This window comes from Rhinoraja longicauda, chromosome 19 (assembly GCF_053455715.1).
Source record: "Rhinoraja longicauda isolate Sanriku21f chromosome 19, sRhiLon1.1, whole genome shotgun sequence".
Taxonomy (NCBI): Eukaryota; Metazoa; Chordata; class Chondrichthyes; order Rajiformes; family Arhynchobatidae; genus Rhinoraja; species Rhinoraja longicauda.
In genome coordinates, this window is record NC_135971.1 from 18,019,320 (window position 1) to 18,039,797 (window position 20,478).

The window sequence follows — 20,478 nt, forward strand, 5'->3', positions numbered from 1 at the left end:
GGAGTTTAGATGAGGGGTCACCTCATCTAAACACACAGAATAGTGAAAGGCTTGGATAGAGTGGATATGGAGAAGAAGTTTCCACTAGTGAGAGAGTCTGTGACTAGAGGTCACAGAATTAAAGGACGTTCTTTTAGGAAGGAGATGAGGAGAAATATCTTTGGTCAGAGAGTGGTGAACCTGTGGAATTCTTTGCCACAGAAGGCTGTGGAGGCCGTCAGTGGATATTTTTAAGGCAGAGATAGATTCTTGATTAGTACAGGTGTCAAAGGCTATGGGGAGAAGGCAGGAGAATAGGAATCAGCCATGATTGAATGGCGAAGACTCGATGGGTCGAATGCTCCTACCATCTATGACCTTATGAGATACTGGTTTACACCAAAGACAGACACAAAATGCCGGGGTAACTGTGTCAACTGTAACTGTATCGTGTGTTGTCTTTCTGCTGGCTGGTTAGCACGCAACAAAAGCTATTCACAGCACCTCAGTATACTTGACAATAAACGAAACTAACTCAGCGGATCAGGCTGGGGAAAAGGAACAGGTGACGTTTCAGGTTGAGGCCCTTCCTCAGACTGAGAGGGGGAGCTGGACGAGTAGGGGAGAGGGGAGCAGTACACCTCCAGTGTCCCCTCCCTGACTCTCAATCTGAAGAAGGGTCTCCACCCAAAACCTCACCTATTCCTGCTCTCGAGTGAAGAGTTTAGTTTACTTTAGAGATAGGGCGCTGAAACAGGCCCTTCGGCCCACCGAGTCCGCGGCGACCATCGATTCCCGTACACTAGCACCATCCTACACACACTAGGGACAATTTTCAATTTTTATTTTGTTTAAGCGAAGCCAGTTAACTCACAAACGTGCACGTGCTTGGAGCGTGGGAGGAAAACCCACGCGGTCACGGGGAGGACGTGCAAACTCCCTAACGACAGCATCCGTAGTCAGGATTGAACCTGGGTCTCTGGCGCTGTGCGGCGGCAACTCTACTGCTGCGCCACCATCACATGGGGCACATGTCAGGGGCAAGGGTCAGAGAGCAGAGGTCAGGCCCACGTTGCAGTCAGGGTAGGGTTGCCAACTGTCCCGTATTAGCCGGGACATCCCGTATATTGGGCTAAGCTGATTTGTCCCGTACAGGACTGCTCTTGTCCCGTATTAGGCCCGGGGGTGCTATAGGCCCAGACAGTGTAGGCCCGGACAATGTAGGCCCGGAGGCTGCCTAACGGAGGTTGCGTAGCAACCCGCCTCCCGGCCCGGGTGGCCACCATTGGTGGAGCGGGAGCACGTGGCCACAGGCTGGGTGAGGTCACGTGGGGCGGTGACGTCACCTTGTCCCTTATTTGGGAGTGAGATAGTTGGCACCCCCTAAGTCAGGGTGCTCCCTCTGGGCAAGGGTCAGAGGGCAGGGGGTCAGACATCAGGTTACGGCGGGGACACTCACCTCGGGCAGCTTGTCCAGTATCATGTCCACCATGGCAGCGTCCTTGTACTCTTTGAAAGCCTCGGCCTTCTTCATCATCTGCTCGGCCTCGGCGATGGCCTTGGCGTGAATGGCGAAGGCCTCTGCCTCTCCCTTCACCTGGGGCGAGAAACAACAGCCTGGGGTCACGGAGCCTGAAGCCCCCACTGCAGCCGGGCACTCCTCTTCCCCACCCTTCACCCCCCTCTCTCCCACTCTTCCCCCCCCTCACCTACACTCTCCCTCTTCCTCCTCACTCTTCCCCCACCCCCTCCCACTCTTCCCCCTCTCCCTCCATTCTCCCCCCTCTCTCCCCCATTCTTCCCTCCCACTCTTCCCCTCTGCTCCTCTCCCCCCTCTCCCCCTCTCTTCCCCCTCTCCCCCCCATTATTCCCTCCCACTTTCCCCTCTCCCTCTTCCCCCATTCTTCCCTCCCACTCTTCCCCTCTGCTCCTCTCTTCCCCCTCTCCCCCTCTCCCCCCTCACTCTTCCCCCTCTCCCCCCCATTATTCCCTCCCACTCTTCCCCCTCTCCACCTCACTCTTCCCCCTCTCCCTCCCACTCATCCCCCTCTCTGCCCCCACTCTTCCCCCTCTCCTTCGCACTCTTCCCCCTCACCCCTCCCATTCTTCCCCCTCACTCTTCCCGCTGTCTCCCATTCCACCCATCTCCTGGTTCCCACTTTCCCGGGTGTGAAGCCACGAGCCGCTGCTGAAGGGGCAGGCAGCTGGGATTCAGGGTAAGGGGGAGCGGGTGGCCCTGAGGTGGGGGCGCTTACACGTATGGACTCGGCCTCCGCCTCTGCCTCCATGATCAGCTTCAGCCTGGGAAAAGATTTCAAGATCAATTTATTGTCACTTGCACCAATTAAAGTGCGATGAAATTTGAGTTACCGTACAGCCACACTAAGTGAAAAGCAACAAGACACACGGCCGCATAAAGTAAAATTTAACGTAAACATCCACCACAGCGGATTCCACATTCCTCGCTGTGATGGAAGGTAATAAAGTTCAATCATCTTCCTGTTTGTTCGCCCGCGGTCGGGGCTGTTGAACCGTCCGCAGTCGCCGCTGCCGACTGTCCGAGGCCCTCGCGTCGGGGCGATCGAAACTCCCCGCGTCGGGACGGTTGAAAAGAGCTCTCCGCGGCACGGAGCTCCCGGGTCGGCCTCTTCTTACCAGAGACCGCGGGCTTCACGGTGTTAAAGTCCACAGGCCCCGCAGTTGGAGCTCTCCACCGTCGATCCCCGGCAAAGGGATCGCAGCTCCACGACGTTGAAGACCGAGCCACGCCCGCGGGTTGCCGGTCTCCAGGAAAGGCCGCCAACTCCTCGATGTTAGGCCGCAGTACGGACGGAGACACGACACGGAGAAAAATCACATCTCCGTCGAGGTAAGAGATTGAAAAAAGGTTTCCCCCAACCCCCCCCTCCCCCCACCCCCCACGTAAAACAAAACAAGGGACACGAAAACATACTTTTAACACAAACTTAAAATAATAAAAACAGTAGAAAGGACAGACAGACTGTTGGCGAGGCAGCCACTGTGGTGGAAGAGAGGAAACACAGCGGGAAGGAGCAAGTCAGGAAGGAAAACCGTACATCCCACTGCCCGTCCCGAGCACAAATCCACCCACTCATCCCGTTCGAACTGCGGGGAGGCGCAGCGGGTGAGGGATTCTGATGCCCGGTGTGGAGTTTGCAAGTCCTCCCTGCCACCGCCTGGATTTCCATCCCCCCCCCGACCCCCGATTTCCCCCCATGTCCCAAAGACTCTCAGGTGGATGTGGAAAGGATGTTTCCACCAGTGGGAGAGTCTAGGACCAGAGGTCAGCCTCAAAATTAAAGGACATTCGTTTAGGAAGGAGATGAGGAGGAATTCCTTTAGTCAGAGGGCGGTGAACCTGTGGAATTCTTTGCCACAGAATGCCGTGGAGGCCAAGTCAGTGGTTATTTTTAAGGCAGAGATACCTGTAGATAGATTCTTCATTGGTACGGGTGTCAGAGGTTATGGGGAGAAGGCAGGAGAGTGGGGATAGGAGGGAGAGATAAATCAGGCAGGATTGAATGGCGGAATAGAAATGATGGGCCGAATGGCCTAATACGACTCCTATTCCATATGCCCTTATGAGGTTGGTAGTTTAGTTTAGAGATACAGCATGGAAACAGGCCCTTCGACCCTTCGATCACCTGTTCCTACAAGTTCTTTGTTATCCCCCTTTCTCATCCACTCCCTGCACACTGAGGACAATTTACTAAGCGGCAATTAGTCCACAAACTCGCATGTCTTTGGGTTGTGGGAAAAAGCCAGAGCACCCGGAGAAAACTTGTACTAATCTGAGTTTGGAGATGTAGCGTGGAAGCTGGCCCTTCGGCCCACACGACCAACAATCACACGTACACTCGTTCTATCCCACGCACTAGGGACATTTTACAGGAGCAAATTAACCTACAAACCTGCACGTCTTTGGAAAGTGAGAGGAAACCAGAGCTCCCAGAGAAAACCCACGAGGTCACAGGGAGAACGTGCAAACTCCATACTGTGCCCGTGGTCATTTGAACCTGGATCTCTGCAGCTGGAAGGCCGCATCAGTCTGAAGAAGGGTCTCAACCCGAAAGGTCACCCATTCCTTCTCTCCAGAGACGCTGCCTGTCCCGCTGAGTTACTCCAGCATTTTGCGTCTATCTCCAGGTTTATAGGTTGATTGTCTTCGGTAAAAAATGAAAAATGTCCCTGGTTGTGTGCCGGGTAGTGTCAGTGCATGAGGTGATCGCTGGTCGGCGCGGATTCGGTGGGCTGAAGGGCCTGTTTCCGCGCTTTAAAAAGACATCTAACTTGGAATCATGTCCAGCACGGACATTGCGGGTGGAAAGGTCTTGTGCTGTACTGTTGTATGTTTGCCACTTGATCCCCAGACCCGACCCTCCTAACTCCAGCATGTTGGGGGGAGTTTCAGTTCAGTCTGTCAACCGTACCGAGGTACAGTAAAAAGCTTTTGTTGCGCGCTAACCAGTCAGCAGAAAGACAACATATGATTACATTCGAACCATTTACAGTGTGTAGTAAAAGTGTAATATGTGACTGGTGCAGATATCACATATTACAAGGCAGATATAAGGCAGAGATAAATTTGATTCTTGATTAATGCGGATGTCAAGGGTTACGGGGAGAAGGCAGAGAATGGGGTTAGGAGGGAGGGAAAGATCAGCCATGATGGAATGGCAGAGTAGACTTGATGGGCCGAATGGCCTAATTCTGCTCCTATAACCTAGGACATCCTTTTATTCTGAGGCTGTGGCCTCGGGTCCAAGTACGTTTGACCTTCTGATCTGCTTCTGTGGCTAGCACGCTGGGTTGGGCGCCATCTTGGAAGCATTACCAGGGAGAGTGGGGGATAGGGTTGCCAACTGTCCCGTATTAGCTAGGACATCCCGTATTTTTGGCTAAATTGGTTTGTCACGACCTTGTCCCATATTAGGCCCGGGGGGTGCTGTAGGCCCGGACAGTGTAGGCCCGGACAGTATAGGCCCGGACAGTATAGGCCCGGACAGTGTAGGCCCGGACAGTGTAGGCCCGGACAGTGTAGGCCCGGACAGTGTAGGCCCGGACAGTGTAGGCCCAGACAGTGTAGGTCCAGAGGCCCAGGCGCCGCCTAATGAAGGTTGCATAGCAACCCGCCAGCCGGCCGCCATTGGTAAGGTGAGCGCACGTGGCCGCTGGCTGGGTGAGGTCACCTGAGGTGACGTCACCTTGTCCCTTAATTGGGAGTGAGATAGTTGGCGCCCCTAGTGGGGGAGGGGGGAACGTTACCTCTCAGCTTCGGCCAGCTTCTCCAGGCGGTATCTCTCGGCTTCCGCCGGCTTCTTCACCTGGGCATCCAGCTCCCTCTCGCGACGGAGGATCTCTTGCTCCTGCAGTTGGATCTGCTGGGTCCGCTCCACCACCTGCACCTGCATCTTCTCCTCCTCGATCTGCTGCTTGGTCTTGGCCACCTGTGGGGCAGGGAGGGTGGGGAGGAACGAGGCGGGGAGAGGAGGGGTTGGAATGTTTAGTTGATGGCTGTTAGCTTCACTGGAGATGGTCTTTCTTGGAGGGGGAGGATGCTCCTCGAACGGCGGAGAATCTTGGACAGGCTCCAAGGGTCTCGACCCAAAACATCACCCAATTCCATCTCTCCAGAGATGCTGCCTGTCTCGCTGAGTTACTCCAGCATTTTGTGTCTATCTGCAAGCATCTTGGTCAATACAGCTCAACCCCGCCATGACACAATGGTCAACCTGAGGAACACCTTCAGCAACAGACTGGTTCCACTAAGATGCAGCACAGAACGCCACAGGAGATCCTTTTTCCCTGTGGCTATCAAACTGTACAACTCCTCCCCCCTTCTGTCTCCCCTTCCCCCTATCTAATTCCCGGGATGGCGGGACTGTCATGCGAGGAAAGATTGGAAAGAATGGGCTTGCATCCACTGGAGTTTAGAAGGGGATCTTATTGAGACGTATAAAATTATGAAAGGACTGGACAAGCTAGATGCAGGAAAAATGTTCCCAATGCTGGGGGAGTCCAGAACCAGGGGCCACACAGTCGAAGAATAAAGAAAAGCCATTTAAAACTGAGGTGAGAAAAAACTTTTTCACCTGGAGAGTTGTGAATTTGTGGAATTCTCCGCCACAGAGGGCAGTGGAGGCCAATTCACTGGAAGGATTTAAAAGAGAGTTAGGTAGAGCTCTAGGGGCCAGCGGAATCAAGGGATATGGGCAGGCACGGGTTACTGACTGTGGATGATCAGTCATGATCACAATAAATGGCGGTGCTGGCTCAAAGGGCCAAATGGCCTCCTCCTGCACCTATTTTCTATGTTTCTATGTATCGTATCGCAAGTTGTCTAGAACCAGCTCAATTTGGTCCCATCCATTGGTCCCAACTCCCACCCCTCGCCCAACTCCATTCCATTGTCCCACCACCAGGTCTTCCAAATATTCTTGCCTATTCATTCACTATAAACAATGGAAAAGATCTTCGACTCAAGAAGGTGATTTTTCCAAAAATTTACTTTAGAAACAGCGCCGAAACAGACCCCACCTCCCTTTAAAATTACCCAATGACCTGGCCACCACAGCCATACGTGGAAATGAATTCCACAGATTCACCACCCTCTGTCTAAAGAAATCCCTCCTCATCTCCTTTCTTAAGGTACGTCCTGTTATTAGGCTGCACCCTCTGGTCCTAGACTCTCCCACTAGTGGAAACAATCCTCTCCGCGTCCACTCTATCCAGGCCTTTCACTATTCAGTAAGTTTCAATGAGGTCCCCCACTCATCCTTCTAAACTCCAGCGAGTACAGGCCCAGTGTTGTCAAACGCTCATCGTTCGATAATCCAATCATCCCCGGGATCATTCTCGTGAAGCTGATAGATCATAATTTCCTTAAACATAATGTACGGCACGATCAGAGGGTACCATCCCCTGCAACCGCAGGAGATGCAACACCTGTCCCTCTAACTCCTCCCTCGACTCTGTCCAGGGACCACGACAGTCCTTTCAGGTGAGGCCGAGGTTCGACTGCACCTCCTCCAACCTCATCTACAGCGTCCGCGGTGTCGGGTGTGGACTCCCGCATATCGGCGAGACCGAGCGCAGGCTCGGCGACCGTTTCGCTGAGCAACTCCGCCTAAACCTACCTGATCTCCCGGTTGCTCAACACTTTAACTCTCCGCTTCCGTTCCCACACTGACCTTTCTGTCCTGGGCCTCCTCTGTTGTCAGAGGGAGGCCCAGCGCAAATTGGGGGAACAGCACCTCAAATTTCGCTTGGGCAGCTTACACCCCAGCGTTATATGTTTTGATTTCTCTAACTTCAAGTAACTCTTGCTTTTCCTCTCTCTTTATTCCTTCCCCCATCCAAGTTCTCTGACTAGTTTGATTGTTCACCTGGTTAAATTATACTGATTGTACACTTCGTGGCCAACTTCCCCTCAGATAACAATGGTCCATTCTCCATTTTCCTCTATCTTTGACCTCTCTGTACCACACCTTACCCTTAGACATCTCCACGTCTCCCTCTCCCCTGAGTCTCTGTCTGAACTCTCAACTCTCTCTCTTGAATACAGCCAGTGAATTGGCCTCCACTGCCTTCTGTGGCAGAGAATTCCACAGATTCACAACACTCTGGGTGCAAAGGTTTTCCCTCATCTCAGTCGTAAATGGCCTAAACTATGACCCCTGGTGCTGGACCCCCCCCCCTCCCCAACGTGGTGGCTGCACGGTGGCGCAGCGGTAGAGTTGCTGCCTTACAGCGAATGCAGCGCCAGAGACTCAGGTTCGATCCTGACCACGGGTGCTGTCTGTATGGAGTTTGTACGTTCTCCCCTTGACCTGCGTGGGTTTTCTCCAAGATCTCCGGTTTCCTCCCACACTCCAAAGACGTACAGGTATGTAGGTTGATTGGCAAATGTTTAAAAAAAATTTTTTTTTAATTAAAAAAAAAGTGTCCCTAGTGAGTGTAGGATAGTGTTAATGTGCGGGGATCGCTGGTCGACGCGGACCCGGTGGGCCGAAGGGCCTGTTTCCGCGCTGTGTCTCTAAATCTAAAAAAAACCACCGGGACCATTTTTCCTGCATCTAGCCTGTACCACCCCTTACGAATTTTACAGGTCAGACAGCACCTCTGGAGGAAAGGAATGGGTGATGTTTGGGGTCGAGACCGTTCTTCACACTCGACCCGAAGCGTCACCCATTCCTTCTCTCCAGAGATGCTGCCTGCCCCGCTGGGTGACTCCAGCATTGCGTGTCCATCTTGGGCGGAAGGTCACCTCCGCCTGACCCTGGCGCCTCATCTGCTGACCACAACGGCCAGGGATTGACCCAGGTGGGCCGCCCTATCCCTGCGTACCTGCAGCTGGTAGGCCAGGTCGGACTCAGCCTTCCTGGTGTTCACCTCGGTGTCGTAGATGGCTTTCTTCACCTCAAAATCGCGCTGGGCCTTGGCCACCTCAATCTCGTTCACGTACTGCGCCGAGACCTTCTGCTGCTGCGCCCTGGCCTCCTGTCGAAGGGGGATAGTGGAGGAAAGCGGTCAGTCTGAGGTTCAGGAAGCTTTGCTGCATTGAAAGCAAAAGCGCTGCTTTGGGGGGGGGGAAAAAAGGCATCTGAAGAAGGGTCTCGACCCGAATCGTCACCTATCCACGTTCTCCAGAGATGCTGCCTGAGTTACTCCAACGCCATGATCACATTGAATGGCGGTGCTGGCTCGAAGGGCCGAATGGCCTCCTCCTGCACCTATTGTCTATTGTTTTGTGTCTACCTGCTGGAGTAACACAGCAGGTCAGGCAGCATCTCTGGAGAACCTCCCTGACTCCCAGTCCGAAGAAGGCTCTCACCCGAAACGTCACCTATTCCTTTTCTCCAGAGGTGCTGCCAGACCCGCTGAGTTACTCCATTGTCTTGGGTCTATCTACTGGAGTAAACTCAGCAGATCAGGCAGCATCTCCGGAGAGGTTACCAGGGAAATTGATAAGGGCAAGGCTGTGGATGTTGTCTATATGGACTTCAGTAAGGCATTTGACAAGGTTCCACATGGAAGGTTGATTAAGAAGGTTAAATCGTTGGGTATTAATAGTGAGGTTGCAAGATGGATTCAACAATGGCTGAATGGGAGATACCAGAGGGTAACGGTTGACAATTGTATGTCAGGTTGGAGGCCAGTGTCTAGTGGAGTGCCCCAAGGATCTGTGTTGGGTCCACTGTTGTTTGTCATTTACATTAATGATCTGGATGATGGTGTGGCAAATTGGATTAGTAAATATGCAGATGATACTAAGATAGGTGGAGTAGTTGATAGTGAGGTAGATTTTCAAAGTCTACAGAGAGACTTGGGCCTTTTGGAAGGTTGGGCTGAAAAATGGCAGATGGAGTTTAATGCTGATAAGTGTGAGGTGCTGCATTTTGGTAGGACAAATCAAAATAGGACGTACAGGGTAAATGGTAGGGAATTGAGGAATGCAGTGGAACAGAGGGATCTGGGAATAACTGTGCATTGTTCCCTGAAGGTGGAATCTCATGTGGATAGGGTGGTGAAGAAGGCGTTTGGTATGCTTGCCTTTATAAATCAGAGCATCGAGTATAGAAGTTGGGATGTAATGTTAAAATTGTACAGGGCATTGGTGAGGCCGAATCTGGAGTATGGTGTGCAGTTCTGGTCGCCAAATTATAGGAAGGATGTCGACAAAATGGAGAGGGTACAGAGGAGATTTACTAGAATGTTGCCTGGGTTTCAGCACTTGGGCTACAGAGAGAGGTTGAACAGGTTGGGTCTTTATTCTTTGGAGCGTAGAAGGTTGAGGGGGGACTTGATAGAGGTTTTTAAAATTTTGAGAGGGACGGACAGAGTTGACGTGGGTAGGCTTTTCCCTTTGAGAGTGGGGAAGATTCCAACAAGGGGACATAGCTTCAGAATTGAGGGACAAAGGTTTAGGGGTAACATGAGGGGGAACTTCTTTACTCAGAGGGTTGTGGCTGTATGGAATGGGCTTCCGGTGGAAGTGGTGGAGGCTGGCTCGATTTTATTATTTAAGAGTAAATTGGATAGGTATGTGGATAAGAGGGGATTAGAGGGTTATGGTCTGAGTGCAGGTAGATGAGACTAGGTCAGGGAGAATGGTCGGCGTGGACTGGTAGGGCCGGACAGGCCTGTTTCCATGCTGTAGTTGTTATATGTTATATGTTATAACACGCGAAAGTGACGTTTCAGGTTTGGGATCCTTCTACCCAAAGATACTAGAGGAACAAGATAGGCCACTCGACCTTAAAAACCATAGTACGTCACAGCGCCATTTTAGTAGGCAGAAACTTGCAGAAACATTTTAAAAGAAAAATATCAAAAATCTGTGAATTGATAGATGAGATATATTCTGCATTTTAATGGTATCATCACACACACTGTACCCCCAAAACACTGATTACACTGCGAGAGGCATACATAACGAACAGCGGGTTTTGCCTACTAAAATTGCTCCTTTGCGTACTACACTTCAGTATACGCGACTTCAACGGAGTGGTCCATCTTGTTCCTCTAGTATCTTTGCTTCGTCCTGACTTGAAACATCACCTATCCATGTTTTCCAGATAAGCTGCCTGACCCGCTGCGTTGCTCCGGCAACTTGTGTCTTTTCCTGTACGCCAACACCTGACAAGAGTCATGGAATCATACAATACGGAAACAGGCCCTTCCGCCCAACTCGCCCAAGATCAACATGTCCCATCTACACTCGTCCCACCAGCCCGCACTTGGCCCATATCCCTTGTAACGTTTTCTACGTGTACCTATCCAAATGTCTTCCTCCAGAACCTGCCTCAACTACCTCCTCTAGCAGCTCGTTCCATGTGCCCTCCACCCTCTATGTGAAAATCTGTCCAAGTTGCTATGAAAGCTTTTCCCTCTCACCTTAAACCTACGTCCCCTGCATTTTAATTCCCCTACTCTGAGTAAAAGACTCACCCTATCACTTCCCCTCATTATCTTGTACACCTCCATAAGATCATCCCTCCAGATTCACCACCTTCTGACTAAAGAATCAGAATCTCCTTTCTGTATGCCCTTTTATTCTAAAGCTATGCTCTCTAATTCTAGATTCTCCCACTAGTGAAGACATCCTCTACACATCCACTCTATCCAGGCCTTTCATCTAATCTTACTAAAACTCTGACTTGTATGTATATCTGTAACAGTGATTTCGGCTGATTTCTGCAAAACGGTGAGGCGTAGCGCCACAATTTTTGCACCGCCTTAATCACACCGCTGGACGCTTGCCGAAAATGATATTGTTATTTAATTCGGTCGTATATTTTTTAAGTTACAGAGGTTTAAAAGTCATTTTTTTAAATCTCTCATTTTTTCGGCTGATTTTCGGCAAAAACGGTCAACCGTAGCGCCACGATGTTTGCACCGCCTTAATCACCACGCTGAACGCTGCTGGAAAATGATATTTTTATTTGATTCGGTCGTATATTTTTTAAGTTACAGAGGTTTTAGTTTTTAAAAAAAAATTCCAGCCGTCTTTTCCATGGCCTTCAGCGTGTGACGTCAAAATGCCCATGCACCCCCCTCCTACTGATTTATTGAAGGCTTTCAGCGTGGCGCTGCTGTGCGTCTATGCCCCTCTCTCCCCTTGCTTCTCTCCTCTCTCCCACACCCGGGAGATCCTCTCCCCGCTATCCACCCCCCCCCGGATCTTTCACTGATGCTCTCTCCCCCCCCCCGGACCTTTCACTAATGCGCTCCCCCCCCCCCAGCTATCCCCCCCCCCCCCCCCCCCCGGGCCTTTGAATGATGCGATCTCCTGCACCCCCCCCCCCCCCCCCCCCCCGGACTTTTCACTGATCCGATCCCCCGCACCCCCCCCCCCCTACCGGGCCTTTAACTGATGCTAAGAGTGTGTCTGGGGGAGAGAAGATGGGGGGGGGGTCTGAGAATGGGGAATGGGACAACAGGGGTAGTGCGGAGGGTAATTGGTGGTGGGGGAAAGAGGGGTACTGGGAAAAGGGGAGGTCCATATCCCTCCCCTCTCCCCCATCCCTCCCTCCTCCCCTCCCCCTCCCCCCTCACTCTCTCCCCCCTCCACAAATACCGCCCCATCTCTCATCACCCTCCCCCCCTCCATCCTCAACACCTCCCTCCCTCCACCACTCCCTCCCCGCCCAAGGGGAGGGTGTGGGGAGAGTAAGAGTGGGGCTGGGGGAGGAGAAAATGGGGGGTGTGGGGACGGGCCCAACGGGCCCGCTTTGAACGGGCACACTTGTTCTAGTCATTCACTAAATATCATGGGTGGCAGTGGTAGAGAGAACATACTCATGTTTGACCCTGTCTGAAGAAGGGTTTCGACCTGAAACGTCACCCATTCCTTTTCTCCAGAGATGCTGTTTACCCCCTGAGTTTCTCCAGCTTTTTGTGTCTATCCTCGGTTGAAACCACCACCTGCAGTTCCTTCCGACACTTGCTCATGTTAGAAATGCACAGAACTAATAAACCTTTGAAGATATGGACTGAATGACACTACAAATGCAAAGAAAATCGTGCACTTTCTTTTGTGACATATATATCGGGTAGCGCCGTCACCCTCGCCAACGGTCTGTCTGTCCTTTGTTATTTTTAGTTGTAAAACGTTTGTGTTAATGTTCTCTGGTTTGTTTTATGTGGGGGTGGGGGAGGGGTGTTGGGGGAAACCTCTACTCCTTTTCGAACATGTAAGATTTAAATTGTGTTGTATATGAGAATTTATTCATTGAATTGTGAATAGGTTTATCGTTCAATTCATTTTATTGTTATTTTGTTTTGTTTTTATCTTTTTTTGTTTTACATGTTCGAAATTAAATATAAACAAACAAACACCCCATCAACACCTTTCCCGCCAACCCCAATCTCTACCGTTACAATAGACAATAGGTGCAGGAGGAGGCCATTCGGCCCTTCGAGCCAGCACCACAATTCAATGTGATCATGGCTGATAATTCTCAATCATTACCCCGTTCCTGCCGTCTCCCCATACCCCCTGACTCCGCTATCCTTCACAGCTCTATCTAGCTCTCTCTTGAATGCATTCAGAGACTTGGCCTCCACTGCCTTCTGAGGCAGAGAATTCCACAGATTTACAACTCTCTGAAAAGGTTTTTCCTCATCTCCGTTCTAAATGGCCTACTCCTTATTCTTAAACTGTGGCCCTTGGTTCTGGACTCCCCCAACATTGGGAACATGTTTCCTGCCTCTAACGTGTCCAACCCCTTAATAATCTTGTACGTTTCGATAAGATCCCCTCTCATCCTTCTAAATTCCAGTGTGTACAAGCCTTTCTCCCGCTTGTTCTTGGACCCCCAGGCCAACACTCCCCTTGCTTGTTGCACTTCTCCCTCACCCCTCACTCTCCACCCCTCCTCCTTCTCCAAGGTCCCACTCCACCGCCCCCAATTGTCACTGTCAGCATCACCGACCCAACACCCCATCACCATCTCCCCTGTTCCTTCACCTCCCCACCTCCATCCTGGCTCCTGGCTCCTTCTCCAAGTTCCCGCTCCACCGCCCCAAAGATCACAGTCAGCATCACCTACCCCAACACCCCATCACCATCTTCCCCGCCAACACCCAATCTCTCCCTTCTGCTTGGACCATCCCAAGCCAACAATCCCCTTTGCTTATTGACATCTCTCTCTCTCTCTCTCTCTCTCTCCTCCCTCCGCCTTCAGCCTACCGAGACTTTCCTCTCCTCCAAAGCCCCAGCTTCTCACATCTTGGCCACTCCGCCGCCCCGATTATTCCCGCCGGCACTGCAACCACCCACTGCAGCGTCCCGCTTCCAAGCTCTCACCTTGATGCCGGAATCCCGTTTGGCCTCGGCCTCTCCGATCCGGGCGTCCCGCTGCACCTGTGCTGTGCGGGATTTTCCCAACGAGTGCAGGTAACCCTGTGAAGACATGTATATGTTAAGGGGCAGTGCTTCAAACGTGTACCCGGCTGTATTGATGGCAGAGGGGTGGTCCTATCAGGACCCGAGTGCTCCAGCCTTACCTGGTCGTCATGGATGTCCTTCAGTGTGTAGCTGACCACGCCAATGCCCATGTTGAGCAGGTCAGAGGAAGCCACTTTGAACACCTGCTCTGAGAACTTCTTGCGATCTTTGTAGATCTCCTGGGGGGAGAAAGAAGAAAACCCAAGGGGAGCAATGAGAAAGAACCCAGACAGTTACAGTACCAAATTGGATAGTGCAGGAAGGATTTGCAGATGCTAGTTTACACCAAACATAGACACAAAATGCCGGAGTAACTCCGCGGGGACAGGCAGCATCTTTTGGGTCGAGACCCTTCTTCAGTCAAGAAGGCCCTCAACCCGAAACGTCACCCATTCCTTCTATCCAGAAATGCTGCCGGTCCCCGCTGAGTTACTCCAATATTTTGTGTCTACCTAATTGAATAGGACAGGTTTGGAAGGATATGGGCCAAACGCAGGTAGGTGGGACTACTCTAGTTGGGACATATGTGGGCAAGTTGGGCCGAAGGGCCTGCTTCCACTCTTTATCACTCTATGACTCTCAAAGCTCCTCTGTCCTCTGAGCCTTTCTTCCCAAAGTGCAGCAACCACTGAGACGTATTGGTTCCCTTGTCTCACCATCTCTTCCAAACATATTTAGTTTGTCGACCTCCCCGTGGTGAGCCCTGTCAATCGACCTCAGTCAAGCGAACGACAACAAACAGAGACAGCAGAAGCAGCTTCATAACTTCTGTTGCCTCAAACGCAAGAAGTAGTTTGACCGCTTTGCCATATTTATAGAGTCATAGATCCACACAGCATGGAAACAGGCCCTTCGGCCCAACTTGCCCATGCCAACCAAGATGTCCCATCTACACTAGACCGACCTGCCCCGGTTTGGCCCATCTCCCTCTGCACCTATCCTCTCCTATTCATCTGTGCATTAACCGTTAAAAAAAAAGTTTTGTGATAGAAACATAGAAAATAGGTGCAGGAGGCCTTTTGGCCCTTCGAACCAGCACCGCCATTCATTGTGATCATCCACAATCAGTAACCCGTGCCTGCCTTCTCCTCATATCCCTTGATTCCACTAGCCCCTAGAGCTCTATCTAACTCTCTCTTAAATTCATCCAGTGAATTGCCCTCCACTGCCCTCTGTGGCAGAGAATTCCGACAAGTTCACAACTCTCTGGGTGAAAACGTTTCATTCTCACCTCAGTTTTAAATGGCCTCCCCTTTATTCTTAAGACTGTGGCCCCTGGTTCTGGACTCCCCCAACATTGGGAACATTTTTCCTGTATCTAGCTTGACCAGTCCTTTTATAATTTTATACGTCTCTATGAGATCCAGCATGGAAACAGGCCCTTCGGCCCACTGTGTCCACACCGAACATTGAACTCCCAATCCCTTGTTCTGTTTGATCCCACTTTCCCCTTCCACTCCCTACAGTTTTGCGTCTATTTTACAGAGACCTAGTAACCTGCAGACCCGAACATATTTGGGACGTGGGCGGAAATTGGAGTACCCAGAGGGAACATAAACGGTTACACGGAGAACATGCAAACTCCACAGAAGATTCCGCCGAAGGTCAGGATCGAACCAGGGTCTCCGGCGCTGTGAGGCAGCGGTCCTACCAATTGTGCCACCATTGGACTCGTTGTGAGTCGTGGCCAACTAGGGAAGTCTTCGGTTTGGAGATACAGCGTGGAAACAGGCCCTTTCGGCCCACCGGGACCCCGCCGACCAGCGATCCCTGCACACTAACACTATCCTATACCCACTAGGGACAATTTTTACATTTACCAAGCCAATTAACCGACATACCCGTACATCTTTGGAGTGTGGGAGGAAACCGAAGAACTCGGAGAAAACCCAGGCAGGTCACGGGGAGAACGTACAAACTCCGTACTGACAGCGCCCGTAGTCAGGATGGAACCCGGGTCTCCGGCGCTGCATTCATTGTGAGGCAGCACCACCGTACCGCTGCGTCACCTTGGCCGCATTTTGTGTCAATCTTCAGTCTAAACCAGCACCTGCAGTTCCTTCCCACACGGCCAGGTGGTTAGTGCTGGAGGGATCGTGGAGACAGACAGGGGGGGGGGTTAAAACCTACCTCCACGGTCATGTGAGCCATGATGGCCCTCTGGTGGCCCTCCAGCGTTTCCAGGGCAATCTGAGCGATCTCGGTTTCGGACTTCCCCAGGAACATCTGGCAGGCAGCAGCCAGCATCTCCTTATTCTGCCCCTGGATCTTCACCTGTAGGCAAGAGATCCACGCGGGATACGTCCCGTTAGGAGAGAAACATAGGAAATGCTTGGTTTAGTTTAGTTTAGTTCAGAGATAGACAATAGACAATAGGTGCAGGAGGAGGCCATTCAATGTGATCATGGCTGATCATTCTCAATCAGTACCCCGTTCCTGCCTTCTCCCCATACCCCCTGACTCCGCTATCCTTAAGAGCTCTATCCAGCTCTCTCTTGAATGCATTCAGAGAATTGGCCTCCACTGCCTTCTGAGGCAGAGAATTCCACAGATTCACAACTCTCAGACTGAAAACGTTTTTCCTCATCTCAGTTCTAAATGGCCTACCCCTTATTCTTAAACTGTGGCCCCTTGTTCTGGACTCCCCCAACATTGGGAACATGTTTCCTGCCTCTAACGTGTCCAACCCCTTAATAATCTTATACGTCTCGATAAGATCTCCTCTCATCCTTCTAAATTCCAGTGGAAACAAGCCTAGTCGCTCCAGTCTTTCAACATAGTCCGCACCATCCCCGCAAATCAACACTCCCCTAGGGACATTTTACACTTATACCATGCCAAATAACCCATAAAACTGTGTTGGAAAATAACTGCAGATGCTGGTACAAATGGAAGGTATCGCAAAATGCTGGAGTAACTCAGCGGGTCAGGCGGCATCCCTGGAGAGAAGGAATGGGTGACGTTTCGGGTCGAGGCCCTTCTTCAGACTGTACCCCACAAACCTGCACGTCTTTGGAGTGTGGGAGGAAACCGGAGCACCCGGAGAAAACCCACGTGGGATAAGGGGAGAACGTACAAACTCCGTACAGATCGCACCCATAGTCAGGATCGAATCCGGGTCTCTGGCGCTGTGAGGCAGTAACTCTACCGCTGCTACACCGTGCCGCTGTTTACTTCCGTTTATCTTAGCTCAGCTTAGTTTAGCTTAACATAGCTTTGTTTAGTTTAGTGTAGCTGATTTTGTTTAGTTTAGAATACAGCATGGAAAGAGGCCATTTGGCCCACGGAGACCAGGCCCCAGTTCACACTAGTTCTACGTTATCCCACTTTCTTCTCCGCTCCCGACACAAAAGAGGAAATGCAGTAGGATTGTGACTCCTTAAGTCACCTCTCCTGCCCTTTTTCCACAACCCTGTCTGACTACGGGCGCCGTCTGTACGGAGTTTGTACGTTCTCCCCGTGACCTGCGTGGGTTTTCTCCAAGATCTTCGGTTTCCTCCCACACTCCAAAGACGTACAGGTATGTAGGTTAATTGACTGGGTAAATTGTCCCTAGTGTGTGCAGGATAGTGTTAATGTGCAGGGATCGCTGGGCGGCGCAGACTCGGTGGGCCGAAGGGCCTGTTTCCGCGCTGTATCTCTAAATCTAAAAATCTGATTAGAGATCTTTGTGCTGCTCTAAGCGGCCACCATTTGCTGTGGTGCAAAGCAAAGCTATGGACCAGAGATGTTAACAGACGAGGCCTGCCTTACTGCAGTATTTCCACTGAATTTTTGCCCTCAGTCACAATGAGCGGGATGGTCCCACTGCAGATGTGCTGGGCCCAGGTGAGACCTCACCTGGAGTATTGTGTGCAGTTTTGGTCTTCTAATTTGAGGAAGGACATTCTTGCTGTTGAGGGAGTGCAGTGTAGGTTCACCAGGTCAATTCCCGGGATGGCAGGACTGACATATGGTGAAAGAATGGGTCGACTGGGCTTGCATTCATAGAATTTAGAAGGATGAGAGGGGGTCTTATAGAAACATATAAAATTCTTAAGGGATTGGACAGGCTAGATGCAGGAAAAACATTCCCGATGTTGGGGGAGTCCAGAACCAGGGGTCGCAGTTTAAGAATAAGGGGTCGGCCATTTAGGACAGAGATGAGGAAAAACTTTCTCTGCCACAGAAGGCAGTGGAGGCCAATTCACTGGATATTTTCAAGAGAGAGTTAGATTTAGCTCCTCGAAATAACGGAATCAAGGGATATGTGGAAAAAGCAGGAACGGGGTACTGATTTTGGACGATCAGCCATGATCATATTGAATGGTGGTGCTGGCTCGAAGGGCCGAATGGCCTACTCCTGCACCTACCTGGGTCATTGAAAGAAAGGCTGACTCACGTGGGCATAACTTGTAATGGAAATGTGTAATGGACGTGCAGTAGGCTGGGGAGGGCTGGTCGCTGTATTAACTGGAGCCAAACATTGATTAATGGATTGCCAGGTCTCGATGCAAAGGCCTTAATTCAACCTTAGATATAGTTAGAAGCCGCCACTATCAGAGAATGCGGTCCATTAGTGCAAAGACTACACTAAGGAGGTAGTTAGCGTCCCAGGTTGGAAACGGCCAAACAGGATTTATTTATAATTCATAGATAGACACAAAAAGCTGGAATAACTCAGCGGGTCAGGCAGCATCTCTGGAGAAAAGGAACAGGCGATGTTTCGGGTCGAGACCTTTCTTCAGTCAGAAACGAGAGATATAGACGGTGGTATAGAGATGTGGAACAATTGAAGGAAAGATATGCAAAAAGGTAGTGATGATAAAGGAGACAGGCCATTGTTCGCTGTGGGCTAGGTGAAAATGACTTACAGACAATGAGACTCCACAAGACGACTTTGAAGCCAGTATAAATTGGGTGGGGGAGGGAAGGAGAGTGGGGGGAATGTGGGGGTTCCTTGGAGTTAGAGAAATTTTAGTCACGGGGAGAATGTATAAACTCCGTACAGAGAGCATCCATGGTCGGGATGGAACCCGGGTCTCTGGCGCTGTGAGGCAGCAACTCTGCCGCTGCGCCACGGTGCCGTTTGGTTGCTAGAGCTTCTGCCGGTCCCAGCTTGAAAGGAAGGCTGCCTGCGGTCCGTACCTGAGCGATGCCGGTGACGGAGATTGGGACACCATGGCGGGTGTACACCTTCTCACTCTTCACATTCAGCGTCAGGGTGCTCAGCGAAATCCTGCCGGGAAGAGGAGAGTTTGTTAGGGACCCTCACGATTCACAAGCGATCGGAGTAGAATTGTGCCGCTCGGCCCATCAGGGTCGACTCTGGTGCCCTTGCAGCTGCGGCTTGCCTGCAATCCGCTTGTCTTTTGTGCTTTTTGTTGTTTTTTGTCTTAATTGTAGTGTTTAGATATGATGTAGTGTTTGTGGTTGTGCGTTATGTGGGGAACTGTAAAACTGTAAAATTGTCTCTTCTGAACGGAGACGCGACCTTTGTTTCTGGGCCCTGTCTCCGTTCACGCTGCGGCCTACCATCGGCCATGCACCTGGAGCTGGCGGCCTCCACCTGGGACCACCTGGGCTCTGGTTCGCAGAGCCCGCGGACCAGACTCACCATCTGCGGCGCTGGCTGCCTTCGGAGGCTGCGGGAGCGGCTGCGACTCGTCTCCGGAGGCTTCGGCCGTGGGCCGCGTGGACGTCGGAAGCCCGCAGGCCCCTGGGTGGGGGCCGACATCGGGAGCTCCGGCAGCGGCAGCGTCTTCGCCCGCCCTGAACCGCGGGGCTTGGGTCGGCCCGCCGCGGACCTTTAACCATCCGGCGCGGCCTGGAATAGGCCGCAGGATTTTCTCCGGCCGGCAGGGGCTTCAATGTCGGGAGCCCCGACGTGGCAACTTCAACAGCCTGACCGCGGGAGAAGACGGCAGGGGAAGAGAAAAGACATTCTGGCCTTCCATCACAGTGAGGAGGTGACTGGAGGAGACTCACTGTGATGGATGTTTCTTTTGTTTGGTGTTGGTTTATGATTGTATGTGTTATTGCATATTTTTATTGGTCTTATTGTTGGACTGTGGGTAATCTTTCATTTCACTGCACATTTATGTGTATGTGACAAATAAATTGACTATTGACTCAGCCGTTCACGAGATATTACCTCTCGATCTGTTGGATGCAGGGCAGGACAAACACTCGGCCTCCAGCGATCATCACCGGCGGAGAACGGCAGAAACCTGAAACAGATGGGAGAGATGAGTTGGGGGTTGGAGGGGTAGGGCACTGATGCCTCTCCACAATGATTGTCGTGGAGAGACACCAGTGGCCGAGTATCCAGAGTATCCAAGTATCCAGACAACCAGAGGCCGAGTTTCCAGACAACACTCTGTTGTGTCTCGACCCGAAACGTCACCCATTCCATCCTTCTGTCCCGCTGAGTTACTACAGCCTTTTGTGTCTATCCTCTGTTATCTGTTGCAATATGGGAACAGGCAGACAGTGAAGAAAGCCAATGGAATGTTGGCCTTCATAACAAGAGGAGTTGAGTATAGGAG

The 20,478-nt window shown here is 51.4% G+C and overlaps 1 protein-coding gene and 1 long non-coding RNA gene across 2 annotated transcripts in view; one reads left to right on the plus strand and one right to left on the minus strand.

The window, feature by feature from the left end:
• LOC144603184 (uncharacterized) overlaps window positions 1-20,478 on the plus strand; it is a 497,022-nt gene that overhangs the window by 77,886 nt on the left and 398,658 nt on the right. The gene's annotated exons all lie outside the window — the stretch shown is intronic.
• LOC144603174 (flotillin-1-like) overlaps window positions 1-20,478 on the minus strand; it is a 57,932-nt gene that overhangs the window by 4,367 nt on the left and 33,087 nt on the right. Inside the window, exons 3-11 of the mRNA XM_078416342.1 lie at window positions 20,085-20,160; window positions 19,079-19,169; window positions 16,082-16,225; window positions 14,011-14,130; window positions 13,811-13,906; window positions 8,347-8,499; window positions 5,266-5,447; window positions 2,235-2,280; window positions 1,439-1,576 (exon numbers count right to left, since the gene is read on the minus strand). Of these exons, the coding sequence (XP_078272468.1) occupies window positions 1,439-1,576; window positions 2,235-2,280; window positions 5,266-5,447; window positions 8,347-8,499; window positions 13,811-13,906; window positions 14,011-14,130; window positions 16,082-16,225; window positions 19,079-19,169; window positions 20,085-20,160 (1,046 nt within the window). The remainder of the gene's footprint in view (window positions 1-1,438; window positions 1,577-2,234; window positions 2,281-5,265; window positions 5,448-8,346; window positions 8,500-13,810; window positions 13,907-14,010; window positions 14,131-16,081; window positions 16,226-19,078; window positions 19,170-20,084; window positions 20,161-20,478) is intronic.